Here is a 25089-nt window from a genome sequence, read left to right on the forward strand (position 1 = left end):
GGTTGCGTTAAAAGGTGCCCGCCGTAGAAAAAGTATTTTTGTCGTGACCTCGTAGGAAAGGAAGGTAAAAAAACCCATCAAGTGCCCCCCCACCCCACCCTCCATATTTATAAAACTAAGAATTTGCTTTTTGTTTCTTACGTGAAAGAGGATTAAGTCCGCAAGATGGCTGCATTAACACATACAGTGGAACCTACAAAAGTCGGAACGCCCCAAAAGTTGCACAATTTGGACATTAATAGAAAACATGCCTGAAACTACCATACAACTAGAAATGAGACATGGGAAAGTGTCTGGTTATTGCTCACATTCTGTATCTACGCCTATTAGTTCCAGCAATACCTATAAAACGCCACTAGGTGACCGTAACGCTTCGCAAACACATTCCCTATTACATTCTTTCCGGCGTCCACAAAAGTTTGCCAAGTTTTACTATATTTTGGTTTAATTTAGTCCCGTTAGATTGCGTCCAACTGGGCAAAAACAACACATTTACATTATTTTCTAACGGGGGGAAAAAACGTGAATCAGCCATTCATAGAAAAGTGTCTTGACTATTATCACATTTGATGTACCAAGCAGATGCTAACATACTCACTTTTTCCAGCAATGCCTATAAACCACCACAAGGTGACAGCATCACTCTGTATATATTGTCCATGTTACATTAATTCTAACAAGCATCTTTAACCCTTTTTTAGTTCGATTTTGTCTCATTATATTATGTTTGACTGGGGGAAAAAACAAGTTAACGTGATTTTTTAATGGAAAAAATGTTTTGAAATTAGAAAAATGTGACGCAGCATGTTGGAAATTGTAACCATAGAGCGGCAAATAGGACATAGAAAACATCACTTAGTATTTTACCGAGAAGATACCAACATAAGTACACTTAATAATTCCAGCAATGCCTATAAAACACCACTAGGTGATAGTATTACTATTTGTACTGTTGGAACTCCATTATTGTGTGACCGGACTGTGTGCCCATCAGGCATCTTCAGAGTGTGAGTAATTTACTTTATTGTAGTTTTTTTTATACATTTGGTCGGTAAACAACTAATTTCTAATGGGAAAAATGTGGTTTAAATTAGAAAGAGTTTAGTATTTTAACCATAGAACAAAAAGTATCCCGAGTAGTTTTCTTTTTTTTTTATTTAGTAAAATGTTAATCAAACACTGCCTGTACAGTTAATAAAAGTATTTAAAGTATTTTTTTGTTTTAAATTAGAACGACTTTAAACGGTGTGTTCCACTTTGAAGGTTCCACTGTACAAATCTTGTCCTCTACAGACATTTTGGCGTGATCAAATTGCCAAAACAAAATATTGAAATCTTCATTCTGTGTACATTATGCACTGTTATTTTATGTACAAAACCAAAAAAAAAGCAACCTGTACAAAGAACAATGATAACATTATTATCCAGTGTTATCTGTGACGCCGCTGTCCTGTACAGTTTTGGCATCAAGACGTGTTGGAAATAATGCTCCATTTGTATGGAGAGGGAAAAAGGTTATTTCTTCCTATAGTACAGTAAATATTCTTTAAGGGACTCCGGTAGCGGCAGAGCCATGATTTGGTCTCTAAACATGTTCGTCTGCTTGAGGATTTCAATGTCCCCAACGTCTCTCTCCTCCTTGTCTTCCTCCTCGGCGTCCTTGTGCTCCTCCTCGCCGTGCTCCTCCTCGCTCTCCACCATTTGGGGGATCAGCTGATTGCCCACGAAGACATAGGTGTTGATGCGGCGCCGCCTGCAGTGCCGCCGCTTGCGCTTCTGGGGGACCCGCTGGACCGCCCCTCTGGCCTGGCCCTCCTCGCCGCCTCCGGCCAGGTCTCTAAGGGTACGGCGGATGTAGATGCGGGAAAGATCCTGCAGGGTGCGCACTGTGACGGGGGCTGGGGACAAAGAGAGACAAGAGCGACCGGGGACGGTCTTCTTCAGAGGCAACTTAACTAGGTCAGGAAGAAACTATTGCAAACAGGAGAAGTCTTCCCCGCTCCAAGCCAAAGTCAGACTGATTTAGCTTTCCAAAGATGGACTTAGGCACACTATTCATTTTATATTTTATATATTTGTGGACAGAGGCCGGAGGAACTCACGCAACTGGACAGTGTCAGACTTGTCCCCGTCAGCTCTGCTCTGCTGGGCCAGGGGGGCAAAGGACACGGCCAAGATGTTTTTGCTCTCCCATGTGCACTGTCCTGTCCTGGTGATCTGGGTCAGCTGCAAACATGCACACAATTCCATATCAATACACACATACAGCTCAACCTCCAAAGTAGAACACGCTTCTCATAGAGTATGTACACGAAACAATTACCATATTTTCCGGACCATAGGGCGCACCGGATTAAAAGGCGCACTGTCTATTTTTGATCTCTTTTCATATATTTGGCGCACCAGATTATAAGGCGCATTAAAGGAGTCTGATTATTTTTATTTTTTTTCTAAATGTAAAACACTTCCTTGTGGTCTACATAACATGTAATGGTGGTTCTTTGGTCAAAATATTGCATAGATTATGTTTTACAGATCATCTTCAAGTCGCTTTCTGACAGTCGCTTCAGGATGCACCGTTTTGTGGGCGGTCTTATTTACGTGGCTCACCTTCAACAGCGTCTTCTCCCCGTCATCTTTGTTGTAGCGGTGTAGCGTGCAAGGACGGGAGTGGAAGAAGTGTCAAAAGATGGAGCTAACTGTTTTAATGACATTCAGACTTTACTTCAATCAATAACGGAGCAGCATCTCCTCATCCGTGGCTCACTAGTGCAACAACGCCGGAAATGTGTCCCGTGAAAAAACATCCGACCGAAACTCTCTAATAACTAAAGTTCTTTGGGTGAATAATGTAAACTCACTACACAGGTATGTTTTAGCTTATTGACTACAGAGTCGCCACAGACTACAAAAGGCGGATGCGCGCAAATTTTCAGGACTTAAGCCGATCCCAAATACAAATCAGCAGGTACCAAAAGGTAAGAAAAGTTTCTTTAGCATAATTTTGCGAAACAAAACGTCAGATATTATGTCTTACCTTATACACACACACCATAATAATACTCGTATGTTAAAGCACAGTACAATCCATCAAGCGGTGCGGCTTCAGAGCTTACCTAAGTCATACTAAAACATTTTAATAGATTTTTGAGCGCTGTGTGTAATGTTCTATATTTTCAATGGAACATATAACATTTTGGGTGTTGTTTACTTGAGTCATATTGCAGTCTACACGTATCTCTTATGTGTGACTGCCATCTACTGGTCACACTTATAATTATACCATGTACCAAATAAAATTGCTTCAAGGTCGGTAAGCACAACCAGAATTATTCTGTACATTAGGCGCACCGGGTTATAAGGCGCACTGTCGATTTTTGAGAAAATGAAAGGATTTTAAGTGCGCCTTATAGTCCAAAAAATACAGTACGCTAAACAATTATTAATTTGTATTAGTACAAGGAAAACAAAGTGTAATATTTGCAAGAATAATCATATTTTGACTAGTAGTTTGTCTAACTTTGTCCCTTCAATGATTTATCTTTTTTTAAATTAGTCTTTTTTTCTCACAAAATGTCATATTTTATCATTACATTTTCACAAATGACAACTCTGTTTTCATTAGAGCTTGAGCTTATGTAAAATGTAAATTTTCTTCAAATAACCTTTTCCCCCGATTTTATTTCTCATAAGATAGTAAATAATTACAATTTTGTCATATTTTAGAAATTATCCCCAGAATAATACAATATGTTTTTGTTTTAAATACGGAAAACTGCTCATACACATGCATCTTTTTTTCTTGTAAAATGATATTTTTTTAATAAATCAGATTTTTTTCTTGGATTATTTACTATTTTATTGTAGATTTAACTTGCTCTCCTATATATTTTTTGCGAAATTTAATTTCCTTCAAATACATTTTTCCCTACATTCATCCATCATAATATATTTATGGTAACGATTCATTTATTTTGCCATTTTTAAAGACTTTGTTCTCAGAAATTACCTTAATTTCCTTGTTTAAATATTTTTAACTTCTCATACCAATGCAATTTTTTTTCAGTAAAATACTTACCACTATTATTACTATTATTATTATAATATTCCAACATTTTTAGTGGCTGCCTGTGAAATTGAGACATCAAATTATTTGGTTGTTGTAACAGATTGAGTACGGGAAGTGAACAAATGTGTAAGAAGAATAAGAAAAAGGTGTACCGTAGGATTAAATCAACTCTGTTTATTCCTTTTTTTTTCTCTCTGCTTATTTCTTTACTTTTTTTTTTTTAATTTGTATTTTTTTTTCTGGTTATTCCAACCTCTTTTCGGACATGTTAAGATGTGAAATTTTAAGTATTTGATGTATTATAGGGATGGGAATCGTATGATTCGATTCATTTAGATTTTTGGGGTGATAATTCGATTTACAATCGATTTCTGTAAACAAGTTACAAAAGCTCATCTTGGCTGCAAACCTGCTGTAAGTAAGCACGCAGAAGGCCTAAAAAAGGCTTTTTAAGAACTAGATTCTCAATTTTTTAAAATTATATTATCAATTTAGAATCAGAACGAATAAAAATCGCAATTTGGATGTGAATCAATTGTCTTGAGCAGTCCTATTATGCATGTTCAAAATGAATTATTACTATACTAGGGTGTGGCGCGCCGCCACAGAATTTTTATTACCGCCATACCTTGAAAACTTTGGATAAGCGGAAGAAGATGAATGGAACAAATTAAAGTAATATAATATATTGTAGCTCCCACAAGAAATCACAAAGTCAGACGCTATTTTTTTACTTTTATTAACAATCTTATGATACCAACGGCACAATTCAACTGGTTTTAAAACACTTTCGTTTCGTGAGTCGGCGCTTCCCCGGACACACAACAACATTTCCACATTCTCTGCCAATCACCTTTCAGGCACCTTGCGACCAAGAAACAAACTGACTTCAAATCCAAAGCACACGAACATTAAACATTAACATTAGCTTGTCTTTACTGTATGAATTGATATATATACATATAGCCTATTATTTGCGCATTATTGACAAGTGATGTACAGAAAACTCGACCACCGAAACAAGACTTGGATTACCAAAAAGCCGCGCTGCCGAAACCAGAAGTAAACAAAGTGCATGCCATTGTGACTGTCTGGAGCGTTGTCTGCAATGTGCACTTCATTTTTATATATATTGCAGATATACCCAAGGACAGCCATCTACAAAATGTGCAAATATTAAGAGGACAGTGGTGGCTTTTAAGGAGAGAAAGTCCAACCGGAGCAACAGTGCCAAGCAAGTGTGACGTCATGCTCACTGCAGCTAGCCTCTTTCGTCAGGGACAACACAAGTACATTCTACAATAACACCAGAAGAAGGTGCTCGATATGTTGCTAGTGTTTTTTAATTAAAAAAAAAAAAGTCATTAAATATTATATTTTAACATACTTGTACAATATATATGTTAATACTAACTCATAATAACATTTGTTTTAAATCAATGTATGTGCCGTATTTTTCGGACTATGAGTCGCAGTTTTTTTCATAGTTTGGCCGGGGGTGCGACTTATACTCAGGTGCGACTTATGTGTGAAATTATTAACACATTACCGTAAAATATCAAATAATATTATTTAGCTCATTCACGTAAGAGACTAGACGTATAAGATTTCATGGGATTTAGCGATTAGGAGTGACAAATTGTTTGGTAAACGTATAGCATGTTCTATGTGTTATAGTTATTTGAATGACTCTTACCATAATATGTTACATTAACATACCAGGCACGTTCTCAGTTGGTTATTTATGCGTCATATAACGTACACTTATTCAGCCTGTTGTTCACTATTCTTTATTTATTTTAAATTGCCTTTCAAATGTCTACTCTTGGTGTTGGGTTTTATCAAATATATTTCCCCAAAAAATGCAACTTATACTCCAGTGCGACTTATATATGTTTTTTTCCTTCTTTATTGTGCATTTTCAGCCGGTGCGACTTATACTCTGAAAAATACGGTATACATTTTTTTAATCATTTTTTAAAGAAAATCATATCATAGCAAATTATGAAAATTACTCTATGACACCACGCCCATAACAACGCCCCCACCACCACAGGTATCTTGTCAGGTTATGGGAAATCCCGCTTTACCATACCAATATTTTGGACTTAATTCTGATAACTTTTTTCTTACACTACTTTTCTTGTAATATTTCTGATTTTTTTCCTTAATTTATGACTTTTTCCTTTGAAATAAATATATACCTCCTTGACATATAAAATGTTTTACTCTTAATTTTTCAGTTTCTGCCTTCTGCTATGGACACATTGTTTTAAAAAATGCTCTCAATAAAATGACTACTTATTTAATATTTTTCTGGCTTATGCTCCTAACATTGCCACACACTAATCCAATCTTTATCTCTCATAACTTTTATAACATTCTGAACTGAATCCTTGCATTGTTCGGACTTTCAGCTGTATTCATGTAATATTCTCCTGCAACAGTATTTATACAATAATACCATTAGACACAAATACTAACGAGGTATGTAATGAAGCGTCCAGTGCAGTGGTTCTTAACCTGGGTTCGATCGAATCCTAGGGGTTGGGTGAGTCAGCGTCAGGGGTTCGGCAGAGCCTCCGCCGCGGACGTCAAGACACACCCGACTCATCGTGTAAATATAAACTTCTCCCTATCGACGTAATATGGATACCCCCAAACAATGTTCCCTCTAATTTTCCATATGCGTGAGCAAACGTAAAAACTCCTTGAGCATTCAGTGGAGCACATGTAAGCGACGTCAGACGTGCACAATGTGGCCATACCAGCAGCACACCTGTCCCAAACCTGACTAAATAACAAGTTAAAAGTTGTGTTATTATAATCAAATGACAGCAGTCATTTCCATCAGATTATTTTCTAATATAAGTGTTTTGGCCCACTTACAATAACAATAACAAAAAATATTTTTTTTCATGAGCGGTGCACTAGTATTGTATGTCTGGGTGGGGGTCCTGCTTTGGAAATATTGCGTACCCCTTTCAGATATCGCATTTAGTTCCCACTAAAACATTCACATGTTGCACAATGAGATGTAAACATGGGATCATGTGTACATTCCTGTAACTTTCTGTTTGTAAAATATATATTTATTAGTATTTATTTATTATAATAACATAATTTCATGATTAGTATTTATAAATTAAGATTAAATTAAGAACAAAACATTTTATTTTTCACTAAAGAAGGGTTCGGTGAATGCGCATATGAAACTGGTGGGGTTCGGTACCTCCAACAAGTTAAGAACCACTGATCCAGTGTGTTGATAGGGCACAAAAGAGAAGCCTGCTAACGTAAGAGGTGTATGTTTAAAAAGCTATCAAGGTACAATTAAAGTGAACTCACGCTGCATGCTAATGTATCTTTACAGCGTTGAAGGTAATAATTAGAGGGGCGTACAATACAGCTCCATTAAAACCTTTGTGCCAGATGTCATCTTCATTTAGGCTGCATGGATTTAAGTGTTTTAGACTTTGACTAAATGACAAGTTCCTGCCATCCTGCACCCCAAAATACACCAGAAGACCCTCCTACTGTACCTTTGGCATGAAACATTTATGATTGTGCAGCTTTTAAATGCATGCAAGTGCAGAGTACAGCCTGTGCGAGACTCACCTGATCCTCTATAGGCATCACCAGAATTCCGCCGACTTTGAGCAGCACTTTCATGTAATTTTCATGGTCTTTCTGCACCCCCGCCCCGCAGTAAATGCGATCGTACTGGATGCTGTCTGTGGAGATTTCCAGGCAATTGCCCACCACAAAGACGGGCTCGCAGAATTCAAACCTTTAAAGGGGAGGAAAAAGGATCACTGGAAATGCATGGTTGTTTAGGGGAAAGTAAGTCAACACTACCGTCAAGAGGCCATTATTGAAGTAGCATTGATTAAAAAAAAGAAAAATTGGCAGGGTGGTCACTTAATGTCACGCAATTGCTGGTTGGTGATCCTGACTTTTCTTTGTTTTGTGTGAATGTAATTGTGGTTTCATTCTAAGTATGCAACAACCTGGGGATTACAGGCTGAAATTAGCCTTTGGCTAAAACCTGACATATTACATATATATTCATTAATATCTGCTGTCCATATTTTAAATACAGAATTTAATTTAATTCAACTGCGAATAGGTTCTTTATGTTCACTTAAAGCCTATGTGTCAAAGTCAAGGCCCGCGGGTCAGATCCGGCCCGCTAATGAATTATCTATGGCCCCCGGGGTGATATTTGATTAGTATTAGATCCGGGCCGCAGGCCACAGCCTCCTGCTGCTGTTTTGCACACACCAATACTCCATCAGTGTTGGTGCTAGGAATTTTCAAAATGGGGTCCCGGGGACCCCATCAAGTCATAAAATTGGGGTCCCACAGTAAATTTTTGGGCTCCCACTTTTTTGTAACCGTTTTGAAAACAAATGATAAATGTATGCATTATCCTGTTATATCTCACATTCTATATTGTGTTTTGGAAAAAGGTTGTCATAAACGTTACTTAATTCGTTAGAAAAAATAATACAAAAAAATAATTTTTATGCATATGTAAATGTATTCAGCTATAAACATTCATTCACTTTTTTCTTTCCTTCATGGATGTAAACTTTACCGCTGCCCGTGTGGTACTCTGTATAATCCTGCACAGGAAACTCCTCGAATAAAAACAATTTAAAATTGTAATAATCGTGATCGGATAATATGAAAAAAATATCCGTGATCATTTTTTTTGCCATATCCCCCAGCCCGAGACGAAACAACAGCATGTTTTATTGTAAGTTAATAAGCTGGAGTATGTTTAAAACTATATGAAGACGTGTTATTGTGGTTTATTTCGTCTGAAAAACTAACGTCAAAATGACAGCAATTGCATGCTTTCGGGCACAGTACAAAGAGTGAATGCTCTTGAAGCACGTAAACATGCATGTACATGAGGGATATCAATGCTGGAAAAATCTTTTTCATTTATCAATCAGTTATTTGACTTATCGGTCCAGGTCTACATTTTTATTACCACAAAAGATTGTACAACACCAACATTATTTAACATCCCACAGCAGGGACGTCTTTTTATCAAAACCTGCTTTTGAATTCTTAAATGGAAACTGCACTTTTAATTTTTTTTTGCCTGTCGCTGACAATCATGAAAGACTTGAGAAGGAATGGATTTTTAAAAATGCATTCTAAATATTTAATACATGTAAATAAAAGTCAGCTTACAGCGTAGCCAATGGGAGCTCCACTATTCCGCCCATAAAATCTGATAACCATTCAAAAAGCGCTAACAATACTCCATTTACATTTCGTGACTTGAATATCACCCAAGTATTAGTGATATTGTTATTATAAGTCCTACCACAGGCAAACTATTTATAGCGGCGACCTAATCACTTATGTGGCTCCCGATGTTTACTTCATCGAGTGGTCTGCTGCTTTCTCGCTTCCTTGCTCCCTGTAAGTTTATTCTAGATCATAAATGCATCTCACCTGGACATGAGACTCTGAATAGGTAATACGACAAGTTGGGACATTTAGGATCCGGATCTGACGAGAACGACATGAAAAGCACTGCCCCCCCCCCTCGCTCCCACACCCTGTTTCTTCGTGAGGATTATGAGACATTCTTCATCTGAATAAGAATATATGAACATCCTAGCAGTCGGCATCCTAATAACAGCTGACGTTGCACAGTTAGTGATGTTTTATTATGTGTGTTGGCTCATATAAATCAGTGATGAAGAGAAAAAAGCCCACATCTTGATGTATTTTTTAAATGAATGCGACACGTATGCTTTAAATGATCAAAATACATAAATATTAAATGTTATTATAAATGTGCCTGTTACTACATTACATATATATTTACATCATGTATATAAAACCCATGTTATATGCCTTTTAAGACCCCACTGTTGGCTTTGTAAGATCATGTTCGCTCTAAACTAAACAAAATTGATGTTAACCACCTTTTTGTTATCTTTTTTTCAAAATAAGAATTGACAAGAGAACGAATAAAGAACCCAATCATTAAGCAGAATCGAAATTGGAATCGGATCCGAAAATATCTTATCACTTCCCATCCCTTGTTGTGTTGCTTCCTTATTTGTGATTATTCCAAGCTGATTACCTGACCCTACCCATGTCTTTTTTCATGCATGGCAGCGGCACCTGACGTGAATATGACAGCGTGTCATAGTTAGGACGGTCAGCTGGATGAAAAAAATATCGATACCCGTATCATTTGTCCAGAAACTTACGGTCCCCCTTGGAACCGGCTGCAGAAAATACCCCAACATCCCTATTCACCAGTTAGGCTTTGCTAGCATCTCAACATCTAATCAAAAACATTCTACTTTGCTTTATTTCATGTCTGGTAAGCTGTTATCTAAGTTTATTTTCAGAATAATAGTCAATGAATTGTGTTCAGAAGCAGAGAGGCCAATGCTAAAGTTAGCCTGTGTTTGCGTACGTACTTATCAAAGCTGTCGCTTTCTTTTATGAAACTGTCCAATTTGTCTCTGGCGTATTCAACCACGTCCTTGTGGAGCTCCACACCGTGGTTCACACCGAATGGACCTGGAGAAACAACACAAACAACAATCAGTCCCTCCAGCATTTCATCTGCTTTTTTTGTGATTGTTATGGCCTACGATGTCTGATTTTGCTACTGTGATTTTTTAAAAGTGTCTTTTAACCCCAAAGAGCACCGTATTTCAAAAAATCTAACATTATATCAAACATTTTTAAGCATTGACAGCAATTTTGTGTGCCTAGGGTCGTTGTCCTGCTGTAAGATGAACCTTCGCCCCAGTCTGAGTTCAACCAAGCTGTCTCTGTACATTACTGCATTCATCTTTTCCTCTATCCTGACTGGTTGTCCCAGTTCCTACCACTGAAAACCATCCCCACAGCATGATGCTGCCACCACCATGCTTTACTGTTGGGATGGTATTGGCCTGGTGATGAGCGGTGCCTGGTTTCCTACAAACATGACACCTGGCATTCACGCCCAAAGAGTTCAATCTTTGTTTCATAGGACCAGATAATTTAGTTTCTCATGGTCTGAGATGTCTTTCAGGTGCATTTTGGCAAACTTTTCTGTCTGTCCACTCGACTATACAGGCCTTATGGTGTCCTTCTGGAAGGTTCTTCTCTCCACAGAGGAATTCTGTAGCTCTGACATAGTGAACATCGCGTTTTTGGTTACCTCCAAGACTAGGACCCTTCTCCCCTGATCACTCAGTTTAGACAGCCGGCCTGCTCCAGGAAATGTCCTGCTGGTTCCAAACTTGCTCATTGGGACCTTCAAGGCAGCAGATATTTTTCTGTACCTTTCCCCACATTTGTGCCTCATGACAATCCTGTCTCGGGGGTCTTTAGACAATTCCTCCGACTTCATTCTTGATTTGTGCTCTGCCATGCACTGTCAAGAGTGGGACTTTATATATAGACACAGGTGTGTGCCTTTCCAAATCATTTCCAACAAACAGAATTTACCACAGGTGAACTCCAATTAGGCTGTAGGAACATCTCAAGGAAGATCAGTTCAAACAAGATGCACCTTATCCTACTGTGAAAAAGCTGTGAATACTTATGTACATGTGATTTCTTAGTTTTTTATTTTTAATACATTTTCACAAATACAAATTTCCCATTGTCATTATTGGGTATTGTGTGTAGAATGTTGAGGTCAAAATGAATGTATTCCATTTTGGAGTAAGGCTGTAAATAAAAAAAATAACAAAAGTGAAGCGCTGTGATTACTTTGTGTGTGTGTGTATGTACAGTATATAATGTGTGTAGATGCTGTACATATAAATGTACATAGCTTTAAAAAAATAATTCAATAATTACAAAAAAAAACCTCCTTATCAAAATGTAAAAATAGAGATAAAAGCATCATGTAATGACAAACAAGATGATATTATTAAAGAATAAAAAAAATAATATTTGTCTTTAGATATATGGATACCATTTATCTATAGTCTTTTTATTAGACATTACAAATTACATGATGGTATTACATTCACACCCCAAAACTGCTTTAACTAACTATCAGTAATCAGGATTTCAATATTGATAACAATAATCTTAATTATTACTTTGGCCATAATTGGCAGCCCTAGATCTCATATATGAACACTATTTGTATCTATATGGACAAAAAGTGCAGTTACGTGTTATGGCCATCAGGTGCCATCTTTCAAAATTATATATATATACAAATACATACATACATATATATATACATATATGTATATATATATATATATATATATATATATATATATATATATATATATATATATATATATATATATATATACACACACACAAATATATACATACATATATATACAAATATATATATATAAAGGGTGGCTATTTTGAAGAAACTAGACTATAAAACATGTTTTCAGTTATTTCAACTTTTTTTGTCAAGTACAAAACTCCAAATGTGTTCATTCATAGTTTTATAGCTTTCAGTGACAATCTACAATGTAAAAAGTACTGAAAATAAAGAAAACGCATTGAATGAGGAGAAGGTGTGTCTAAACCTTTGCTGTACTGTAATATATATATATATATATATATATATATATATATATATATATATATACATACACATATATACACACATATACATGTATGTATATATACACATATGCATGTATGTACTCATATATATATACATACACACACATGTATATACACACACACACACAAATAAATTATATATATATACACACACATATACATGTATGTATATATATATATACACATATGCATGTATGTACTCATATATATACATACACACACATGTATATACACACACACACAAATACATTATATATATATACATATATTTGTATTTGTGTGTGTGTGTGTATATACACAAATACATTACATATGTGTGTGTGTGTGTGTGTGTGTATACATGTGTGTGTACGTATATATATGAGTACATACATGCATATGTGTATATATACATATATGTGTGTGTGTGTGTGTATATATATATATATATATATATATATATATATATATATATATATATATATATATATATATATATATATATATATATATATATATATATACATACACAGTACAGGGCAAAGGTTTAGACACCTTCTCCTCATTCAATGAGTTTTCTTTATTTTCAGTACTATTTACATTGTAGATTGTCACTGAAAGCTATAAAACTATGAATGAACACATTTGGAGTTATGTACTTAACAAAAAAAGTTGAAATAACTGAAAACATGTTTTATAGTCTAGTTTCTTCAAAATAGCCACCCTTATATATTATATATATATATATTATATATATATATATATTATATATATATATATATATATATATATATATACACACACACATACATATAGTAATATATATATACACACATACATACATATATATATACATACCTATATATATATATATATATACAGTATATACCGTATTTTTTGGACTATAAGTCGCACTTTTTTTTCATAGTTTGGCCGGGGGTGCGACTTATACTCAGGAGTGACTTATGTGTGAAATTATTAACACATTACCGTAACATATCAAATAATATTATTTAGCTCATTCACGTAAGAGACTAGACGTATAAGATGTCATCGGATTTAGCGATTAGGAGTGACAGATTGTTTGGTAAATGTATAGCATGTTCTATATGTTATAGTTATTTGAATGACTCTTACCATAATATGTTACGTTAACATACCAGGCACCTTCTCAGTTGGTTATTTATGCGTCATATAACGTACACTTATTCAGCCTGTTGTTCACTATTCTTTATTTATTTTAAATTGCCTTTCAAATGTCTATTCTTGGTGTTGGGTTTTATCAAATAAGTTTCCCCAAAAAATGCGACTTATACTCCAGTGCGACTTAATATGTTTTTTTCCTTCTTTATTATGTATTTTCGGCCGGTGCGACTTATACTCCGAAAAATACGGTATATATATATATATATATATATATATATATATATATATATATATATATATATATATATATATATATATATATATATATATATATATATATATATATATATATATATATATATATATACATATATATATATATACACACAAACACAGATTTAGACAGATTTGTGAACAATATTTGAGAGGAATAGGTATTTTGTGTCTATAGTAAAAGTTTTAGATCTCATGAAAAACGAGAGCAAAACCAAAAGTGTTGCATTTATATTTTTGTTCAGTATATATATTATATATATATGCATATATACACACACATATTTATATGTGTATATGTATTGATATATGTATATTTGTGCGTGTATTTCTTTTTGTGGATTGCAATTGGTGTTCCCCAATGTTAAAACACCCTTGCCTGTAATAAATACAGTTAAAAATACTTTATGAGAATAAACATTCAAGACATAGTCAGAATTTACTAGAACAAAGTTGAACTTTGAATTCAAATATTTTCCTTGATGTTAAGAATACTTTGTCATATTGTGAAATTTTCTCAATGTATTGAGTTCATTCAAATTATTATTTTTGACTTTATTCTTATTCAAGTTATACTTCTAAACTTTTTCCTCATAACTTTTTTCCCCACATATAGCTGAGTGTGTTATTATTACAACCTTTCTCACAATTGTACAACTTCTCCCTTATACTAATACAGTAAGTTATTTTCCCTGTGCACATTGGATATAAGATATATGTTTCCCCTTGTAATTGTACCACTTCTTTTCAAACAACGAAGGGCTTAAATTGTTTCTAAATCCCCATTAAAATAATTAGATATCTGTTATAGTCCCAACTATTAGTAGCGTGCCACTGGCTAAAGGGTCCATGCTTACCAATGATGAGGCCCACCATGGTGCTCAGGTAGCCCGTCCCACTGCCCAGGTTGAGGAAAGAAAGTCCCGGCTGCAGCTTGAGGGCCTCCATCACTTCAGAGTAAATACATGGAGCTGACAGGTGGATGTTGCCATGTTTCCACGCTAAGTCTTTGTAGGCGCTGTCCCGATAGCCGTCAAGATAGTAGTCGCCACGGTCTATGGCCCGGAATGCCTGCTCCACTCTCTCTGTGCGAATATACTGCGCTTCTTTCAGGTTATCGATGAGGTCGTCGTTGTCTTCCCCTGCGCTCACTGCTCCCCCCATGCCGAATGACCAATAAAAAAAAAACAAAATCAAAAAGGACCAGAAGACTAAAAGTGTTGGATATCTCTTCAGTGAGGCATTGGAGTTGTTGGCTGAAATAGCGCCTCTGGTGTCAGCTCACAAGACTGTCATCTCCAGAACGAAAGTGACCTGAGAAAGATTAGAGAAACATGTTTTATTTATTATTTAACGAGGAAACAATCCCATTGAGATTAAAAACCTTTTTCAAGGGAGTCCTGACCAAGAGGTAGCAAAGTTACACATAAAATTACATTCACATTACACATTAAAATGACAGAATGAACATCAAGTTAAACAGTTACAGATAACTTAGGCTCCTTCAAATGCTCTGTTTAGATTTAAAAGCATTTAAGGATAAAAAAAAGTCCAGTCTCTTAGTAACATGTTCCAAGCACAAGGAGCTGCATAAACAAAAGCTTGTTTCCTTAGCTCAGTGCGAGCAAAAGCCACAGAGAGCAACAGCTGATCGTTGGATCTCAGTGCGTAAGAGTTCGTACTTATCTGTGTAATCGATGTAATTGGGCAACAGTCCCAGAAGAGCCTTGTAAATAAAAGTGTACCAATGACACTGTCTCCTAGTGGCATACTTGCCAACCTTGAGACCTCCGAATTCGGGAGATGGGTGTGACCTGTATGGCTGTTGATCAAGTATGCCTTGCATTCACACATGTGTGTTTCAAAGATATATATATTATGAGACTGCCGGCATGTTGTTTGTATGGAGGAAAAGCGTACTTGACAGGTTGTAGGCACGCCCCCAATATTGTTGTCCGGGTGGAAATCGGGAGAAATTCGGGAAAATGGTTGCCCCGGGAGATTTTCGGGAGGGGGACTGAAATTCGGGAGTCTCCCGGGAAAATCGGGAGGGTTGGCAAGTATACCTAGTGGACAGAGAAGGCCCTCACACTCGAGGGTACAAGTCACAGTGGTGTGTCGTGGTTCTATAGTTTGTGATGAACCTCAAAGAAGCATGGTAAACAGAGTCCACCATCTGAAGACAGGAATGAGTAGCATTCATATAAAAAAAAAGATCACCATAATCTAGCACAGATAAAAAATGTGGCAGAGACAAGGCGCTTTTTTGCACCAAAAGAAAAACATCTGTTATTACGGAAGAAAAACCCAATTTAATTTTTAGTTTCTTCACCGTGAAGCATAAGGATGTAACAACATAAACATTTCTTATTATGGTTATTGTGACCAAAATAATCACGGTTATCATTACTATCACTGTATTGTTGAATGTGCTCAAAAAGTACATTACAGTATTTAGGGTTATAGTATTAAAAGCTCTGTTGTTGGACACATTTATACCGTCTATATCAGACCTGGGCATGTAACCCCATTGAGCTTTTCAATCTGGCCCACCAGACATTCCCAAATATTTTTTTTTTAGATCTTTAAGATGGAAACTGTAGCTACCGTTATGATGTGCAGTGATGTTTTCAAATGACCGAAAGTCATGAACTATACAAAGTATTCCAATGGTTTAAATCTGCGCTTTTGCATGATGTACTAGTTACTATGGTAATCTAAGTCACAGCAGCTCAGATGAGGCACCAAGCAGTGTGGGTGGGGAGCGTTTCCACAGAGTGTTTCCAGAGCGGCCAGCCTGAAACGCGGGTGTCAGGGACAGGCGCGGAAGGAGATTTTTACAGCAAAGTTCTAAATCTTAGTGATATATCAGATAGTAGGTGTTTTTTTTTAACCCTTCTGTTCATATTTGTGAGTTTGTTTCATTTTTGTTGCGTTTCGCTTGATTGTAAAATATGTCGATCGAGAGGGGGTGTGACGTTCATATGTTGACAATATTAGGTGTTGTATCGTTTATAGTTAATATTGTAAATCCCACATTCTTTATTTTAATGTGCATTCTGGGTGTTTCATTCAGTAAAACAATTTAAAAATCCATTCCATTAAAACGGTCTGTCATAACGTTTTTAGCATAAGTGTTTCCATATAGTATATTATTGGTACAATTGTTTAACCAACACGTGTACAGGGATATTTCACATGTCTTTACTGTGTATATATTTGAACAGTGTTTATGTTGTGTACAAGGTGTATTTATAATTTGTTGTGTAAAGGAAATTTAATATTTCTAGGAAACTCATCTTGTATTTGAGATTGTTTATAGGGTTAGGCAAAATAAGTGCTCAACTTCAGCCTAAACCCTTTCGGTCTGTAACATTGTCATTTTATGAATGTACAACTGTTTTGTTTATGTAAAACTGTTTGTTTATGTTGTTGACTACTGACCGAAGAAATAATAAACTAACTATTCTATCAGACATTTTTGGGAGGTTTTGTATGAGTGTTCCTAAAAATCAGATATACCGGCCCCCAGAAACATTTTTTCTCTAAATTTGGCCCCCTAGTCTATATCGAGCAACCCAGTTTATTCTCAGACCAAACATTAAAAGTGTGAACACACAAACTAGTCCAGACCAAATCAACAGCACATAATGATTACAGCCAGGTAGTGCACTCCGATTCATAAGCAACATCGACTAAATTGTTAATGAGCAATGAATCAATGATTACGCTCATCCCTACAGGTGTTCTGACTAATGTGGAGGGATGCTTTACATTATTTACAAGCTTCTTGCACATGGGAGTAAACACCGGGGCGATGGCAAGATAATGTTACTGAGCTTTGATACCCTCCCACGTTTCGTCAAGACCAACGTTGCGTACTTCACGATCCACGTCTCAAATTTCCTCTCTCCCTCCTCAGCATCTCCGTCATCATCTGACTCAGCTAATAAATTCAGACTTGATAGTGTGGGGTTGTTTTCCATTTCTCAAAGCTTCATTGATTTGCAAGCCCGCCCCCCTCCCTCCCTCCTCTGCCATGCTACTTGGTCCTTTGACTCACTTCCAGTTCAAAGAAGCAAAAGTGGTCAGGCAAAGTCTTGTACAAATAAGCGCCTTTAGGGCCACTGCTGACAATCTTACAGGAGAAAATCCTGGGGGCGGGGTGGGGGGGGCGGTTTGAACCTTTTAAAACAAAGCATGAGTGGACATTTTACACCTCAAAAGTCAGGTGACAAGGCACAAGATGCCCTCACTCGACTCCTGACGTGTACAGAAAAGTGCTCAATGTAAGGTCGGGGTCACGACTGACAGCTCAGACCTGCATTGGGACGCCTCAGTGAATCATGCCGGATGACCAAATAGATCCTTGGGCACCAGCAAGCTATTAAAATTCAACCTAACGCCACGGCACTTCTAATCCTGAAGTATGTTAGTTATGTTAATATTAAATGAGTTTGTATTAGTTACAGCTGGCACAGCAAGTTAGACTGCATTACGGACATTGCAGTAGGACTTTACACTATAATAGACATGATGGCTGGATAATTACAATTTTCGATTATGGTTTTTCACAATCATGAAAATATAATAATCGGGGGGGAAAAAAACATTAATGGGCCACGCAACGTACATGCAAATTCCGGAACGTGTAACAGTGAAATGGATGAGGAGCGAATAAGTGAAAAAAAGCATGTCTACTAGAAGTTTGGGATGTCGCCATGGTTGCTAGGGCTGGCGATATATCGAGTTTGTAAGATATATCGATATATTTTAAACAAGTTATGAATTACGAAAACGTTGTAATATCAATATAATATATTTCATGTTAAAATGACCAAACGCCGCTTATTTGTTGTGTTCCTTGTTCTCCGCCACTCCTCACTCCCTCTCATGGGCTACTAAACCCCTCCTCTTTCTCCTTCCAAGACGTGCTTGCACGTATAAGAACATCCATGATTGGTTGGTTGTTTACTATGATGAGTCACGATTGGTTGAGATTAGGGCAATCAGAGGCAAGATAGGGCAGGTCATCGAACCAGGAAGGGAAATCACAACAGACATCCAAAATGACGACGAGAGTCGTAGGAGACAAAAGCAATTTATATATTAAAAACTATAGTGGAAGATGGCAGAGGGATTCTCTTCTTTAGATTTTTCTTTTAGCGATGTAGACGACGTCCAGGAACCCACAATGTGTCTACTTGGCCACATATGGACAAATGTATGCGTCTGGATAAAACATTGATTTGAGTTGTTTACCATGTAAGCCCAAATTCAAACTGTTCTCGAGTTGCCAAGTCGGGCATATTCGCACAAGAAATGCTGCCAAAAATGTATTATTTTGCTCAGCTATGTTATTTTATTTACGTAGAAAGAATATTTTCTATTTTATTTATGTTATGTAATTCTGTGCTACTTAAACAGTTTATTTTCTGTGCTGTTAATACCCGTCTTGACTGACTGGGTTAATAAAAGTGCCACTGACTGTTTACACTACAGTTGTCAATCACTTCAATTTCATTGAATCTCGCTCAAAAATAAATATCTTTATATGTATACTTTCACCGAAAAATATATGAGATATAATATCAAATATTGAGTTAAGTAAAAATATATCAAGATATACTTTTTTGTTCATATCGCCTAGCCCTAATGGTTGCTACTTTTTAAGTGACAACAAAGGCATGTTTTTCGCGTGCACGTAACCAATAAAACTGAATCCGCTGTTAAACGCAGAATATCAGGAAAATTTACATAAAAATATGTTGTCATTGTGAGGAGAAGGAACATTTGTTTGGGTAAATAATTTGTCTGGGACCTTTCATTCATCCCCGACACACTCAATCGCCCCGTCCTGAACTAAACAACGTCGAGGCGGTCTCTTGTAACAGCAATTAAATTATGAAGCTAAAGCTAGGAAGAACACTCCATACACCCACAACACATCTCATCTGCTTGTGTTGTTGTGAACGACATCATTCATGGATGTAACAACAATTTACAAAAAGCAGTCAAAGTTGAGAGGCGCTCACTCTTTTTTTTAGAGCCTCAAGTCAAGCTTGAGAACAGGAAAGCCCACTTCCTCCCTTCACAATTATAGCACGATGCGCCGCCACATCCGATTTGACTGCGCTAACAAAATAAAGGTTTCAAAAAAGGACCTTACACAAGCATAATGTACTAAAGCAGTTATTGATACATTTACAAAATTATTATGATTCGACCTAAAATACTGGTCAAAATTGTCAAAAATGTATTGCACCAATAGATGTGAGGAGTTTTGCATTTAATAAACAAACATTTTATACAATTTTATTTGACACAAAAAAAAGCACACAATGTATGGTGGTAAAAGTGTAAAAGGTAAAAAACAGAATCAAAACTAAAACAGAAAAAAAGTGAATGTTAGGGTTTTCATATTGCTAGTGTTATTTAAATGTATTGTTATTACTATTATTTTTTCTGGTTGCGGCTTATTCCCTTACTAATCAATCGGTTTCTTATAATGACAAACAGTTTGTCACATTACTTTCCCTGTTATTCCCATTTTACTTTCTTTATTAAAATTTTTAATATTTGCTTGACTAAATACTTTAAGATGTTCTAAATGTGTGTGGAGAAACCGTTCGACTATGGTTACCTGATGTTCCGCGTTGTATAAAAGGGAAACGGTACTTCTTTTTGGAATTTTTGCCTATTTTTCACAATCTTTATGAGGGACAAGAAAACAAGGTTTTTTTAAGGATTTAAAAGATGATCATAAATGCTTCAAAGATGCGGCTATTGGGAGTCACCCTCTAAAACAGAGGTGTCAAAGTCGTTTTCACTGAGGGCCACATCGCAATTATGTTTGGACCCAGAGGTCCGCTTCTAACAGTGAATACTATTCCATCCATCCATTTTCTACCGCTTGTCCCTTACGGGGTCGCGGGGGGGGGGGGGGGGGGGGGGGGGGGGGGGGGGGGGTGGGGGGGGGGGGGTGGGGGCTGGAGCCTATCTTAGCTGCACACGGGCGGAAGGCGGGGTACACCCAGGACAAGTCGCCACCTCATCGCAGGGCCAAACACAGATAGATTATTACACTTTTTTTTTAATGCATTTTATTAGATTTTTTTTAAACTAAAATGTTAAAAAATATGGTAAGTTGCAATAATTTCACCTCAAAATGTAGTGTATTGTACTGTAAATGGAAAAACATTACTGCTGTTTTATGGCAAAAAACGCAGGTCAGTTGCCAGAATTTTACTGTAAAATTTACATTTGTATTTTTACTGCAAATTTTTAAAAAATTCAATTTTACAATAAAATGTTGACTTTTTTTTTTTTACCGCAAATAAACAAACAGTAGATTTTTCTATGTATTACTGTAAATGCCAAAACGACACCAGAGTTAATTACAGTTAAAAAAAGTACTGTTTTTTTCAGAGAAAAATGCTGTAAAAACCACCGTAAATTTCACAATTTTACCATGAAATCTATTGCTACTTTACATTACACAATTTGATGGATAACTTGCTTTGAACTCATTATTATTAGAATGTATTACTATTTTTTAAAAATTGTTTGAATGTTTGATTATACATTTTTGCATAATTAGACAATATTTAAGTTAACATAATTTGCGATTACGTGGAGTACATATTTATTTCCTCCCAAAATAGAAAAAAAGAATAAATTTAATAAGAAAAGTTACAGTACTTTATTGATACATATTTCCAGGCTTTCGAGGGCCAAATAAAATGAAGTGGCGGACCACATCTGGCCCCCGGGCCTTGAGTTTGACATCGCTGCTCTAAAACAACTTCAAAATCCTCCAGCAACGTTTTATATACACACTGCAAGTCTATATATAATGTAGTAACAGACATGTTCATAACAATATGTAATATGTTCAATATTTACCATATTTTGAGGATTTGAATCATTTCCGGGACTGATTTTTTTTTGCGAATTGATATCTGTTTCCATAGCTGATTTTTTTTTCGCGAATAGATATCTGTTTCCATAGCAGCGCATGTCTGAGTACTGGCAACAAATGTGTGTTCCTACTTCCGGAATCAAACATGCGTGTGTGTTCTAATCATGGCAGACAACTATTTTCAGACAAATGAGAATTCACAACTTTATATTTTTTAAGCTAAATATATGGAGCTTATAGAAGTAAGCACAAAGGAAGAGTGAGACGTTGGAGCAGACGGAAGCCGAGAGAGTGAGGTGAAAGTGACAACGCTATAAATGTGGAACTTGGAGACAAGCTATTTCGACATAAATGGTGTGCTTATCCAAAATCAACAGCAAATGTCCCCGGCCAGCTGGAGTGAGTCAAATTTTATATTGATCATGATACACGCAGCACGTCATGCGTGTTATTACAACTACAGTACATATGCTGTCTGGCAAGCTCAGCTGTGTAATAACAAAACATGAAATGTGAGATAATACTTTACAGATACTGTAATTAGATTGTTCATGTTTTTCAGTTATTACGTGTTATTGTCCTATCGCAAAACTCAAACGCCTTTCTTGTTGACGTAGAATCGAGCTTATCTCTTGCCATAGTTACCTTTTATGGCTAATATTGTCGTACGGCGATGTGTTACTAAACTAGAAACCATGAATTGATTAACGTGGACCCCGACTTAAACAAGTTGAAAAACTTATTCAGGTGTTACCATTTAGTGGTCAATTGTACGGAATATGTACTGTACTGTGCAATCTACTAATAAAAGTTTCAATCAATCAATTCAATCAATCAATCAAAAATAGTTTCCAGTTTTCGCTCTTACAATAACAATGTCGCTACAGCTAGGTTATTATACGGGTTATGGAACGTAAAGGAAGTACTGTTTTGAATGCATTTTTAAAGTGATTTAGAGGTAGAATTGATTGCTCCCACTAGCTGCATTGCTAGCCACTCAGAACGAGTCCATTTGTACATGTTAAAAAGCGGGGGAAAAAACAACCTTTTGTCTTCTTGTCTCTCACAAGGATCGTGAAAGATTGGCAATATTGCAAAAAAAAAGTGCAGTTCCTCTTTAAGAGTGAGACATCTATAATCCAATTGGCTCTCTAGTTGGTCACTTAACACAGGGATCCCCAACCTTTTTGTTGGTGAATTTTTTTTTTTTTTTTTTTTTTTTTCCATAAAGAAATACAATCATGTGTGCTTACGGACTGTATCCCTGCAGGCTGTATTGATCTATATTGATATATAATGTATATATTGTGTTTTTTATGTTAATTTAATTTTTTTTAATTTTTTTTTTAACTTCTTGCGCGTGGTTGGGGACCACTGATATATACTATCATCATAATACAGTCATCACACAAGATAATCACATTGAATTATTTTATTTTACATTATTTACAATCAGGGGTGTGGAGGGGGGGTAGGATATGGACAGCAAGTAGTGGACATACAGAGAGAGAGAGAGAGAGGGGTGATAGGTGATACATCACATTCAAGGACAAGAGCATGAATATATAAGAAAGCTTGAAATACTTGACATTAGTTCCAATAGATTTCTGTTGATTACTATTTCCATTCTAAAAGTTATGTATTCATATTTTGTGCAAAATTTCATACGCAGATACACTAATGTTAGCTTTTTTGGTCCAATTTTCTATGCGTAAATACATCCGTTATTGCTAACTACTTATGTAATAGGACGATGTGCATTAATACCAGCACTTTAACTTACTAGGCCAAAGGAGATGTGCATTTTTTTCCTTCATCACAATTACTATCTGCGCTGCTGACCCGTCTCCGCTCGGGACGGTTTCCTACTGGCCCCACTATGGACTGGAGTTTCGCTGATGTGTTGGCTCCACTGTGGACTGGACTTTCACAATATTATGTCAGACCCACTCGACATCCATTGCTTTCGGTCTCCCCTAGAGGGGGGGGTTACCCACATATGCGGTCCTCTCCAAGGTTTCTCATAGTCATTCACATCGACGTCCAACTGGGGTGAGTTTTTCCTTGCCCGTATGTGGGCTCTGTACTGAGGATGTCATCGTGGCTTGTGCAGCCCTTTGAGACACTTGTGATTTAGGGCTATATAAATAAACATTAATTGATTGATTGATTATATGCAACAATATAGCACTTCTTCATATGCTTTATGCACATTAACTCCTATGGTCACTTTGTTCCTGATCTGCCCTGATCTTAGGTCATCAACCTGCCGCGGACTGCAGATGGAACCTAGCTTTTGGCTATGATTAGTCACCTTTACATTTTATATGTTTATTAATGTGCATCATTGTCCCATCTAAAAAAGAAGTAACAAATGTAGCAAATGGCAACTTCCTATTAGGAGTTTTATAATACACTGATGAAAGTTAAGTAGGAGAAAATGCGGTCGGTTATAAATTATTTAATGTCTCCGTGCGGCCCGCTAGCAAATGCGTCACGCACCGGTTGGGGACCACTGACTTAACAGGTCCCGAGCTCACTCCTACCCACTTCTCCAAAGTGGGCTGGCTCAGGGTGGAGGACAGAGTAAAACAACTTGCACTGAGCCTAGTCTATAAAGTCCGCTACACCTTCCTGATACCGAAGTACATGTCAAACTACTTCCTTAACGTAAATGACCGCCATAACCACAATCCCAGGGGGAGCTCTACTAACCACGTTAAACCCAGATTCCGATCTAACAAATGACTAACTCATAGTACACCTCCAGGCAGCTACAACCCTAAACTAACACCCTCCCCGGATTGTTAATAATCAAATGCTTCAAAACCGCAATGTCTCTCTCTCTCTCTACCTCTCTCTCTCTCTCTCTAGCTCTCTCTCTCTCAAGTCCTAACAAGTCAGACATACACTGTTCCAAAATCCATTTCTCTGTTCTCAATTGTTGATGACCGATGGTGATACCAACCAACCAACCAACCTACCTACCAACCGCCCCCCCCCCCCCCCCCCACACACACACACCCCGGATTGTAAATAATTTTATGTGATTATCTTGTGCGATGACTGTATTATGATGATAGTATATATCTGATAGTATATATCTGTATCATGA

The 25089-nt window shown here is 36.6% G+C and overlaps 1 protein-coding gene across 1 annotated transcript in view; it reads right to left on the reverse strand.

Moving 5' to 3' along the window:
- The window catches only part of pcmtd1 (protein-L-isoaspartate (D-aspartate) O-methyltransferase domain containing 1), a 29523-nt gene that overhangs the window by 1369 nt on the left and 3065 nt on the right, over positions 1-25089 (reverse strand). Inside the window, exons 2-6 of the mRNA XM_062022531.1 lie at positions 14911-15367; positions 10531-10633; positions 7688-7859; positions 2103-2226; positions 1-1898 (exon numbers count right to left, since the gene is read on the reverse strand). The exon at positions 1-1898 is cut by the window's left edge and continues 1369 nt beyond it. Coding sequence (XP_061878515.1) covers positions 1516-1898; positions 2103-2226; positions 7688-7859; positions 10531-10633; positions 14911-15217 — 1089 coding nt within the window. The 5' untranslated portion in view covers positions 15218-15367 and the 3' untranslated portion in view covers positions 1-1515. The remainder of the gene's footprint in view (positions 1899-2102; positions 2227-7687; positions 7860-10530; positions 10634-14910; positions 15368-25089) is intronic.

Source organism: Entelurus aequoreus, linkage group LG16, assembly GCF_033978785.1.
Source record: "Entelurus aequoreus isolate RoL-2023_Sb linkage group LG16, RoL_Eaeq_v1.1, whole genome shotgun sequence".
NCBI lineage: Eukaryota > Metazoa > Chordata > Actinopteri > Syngnathiformes > Syngnathidae > Entelurus > Entelurus aequoreus.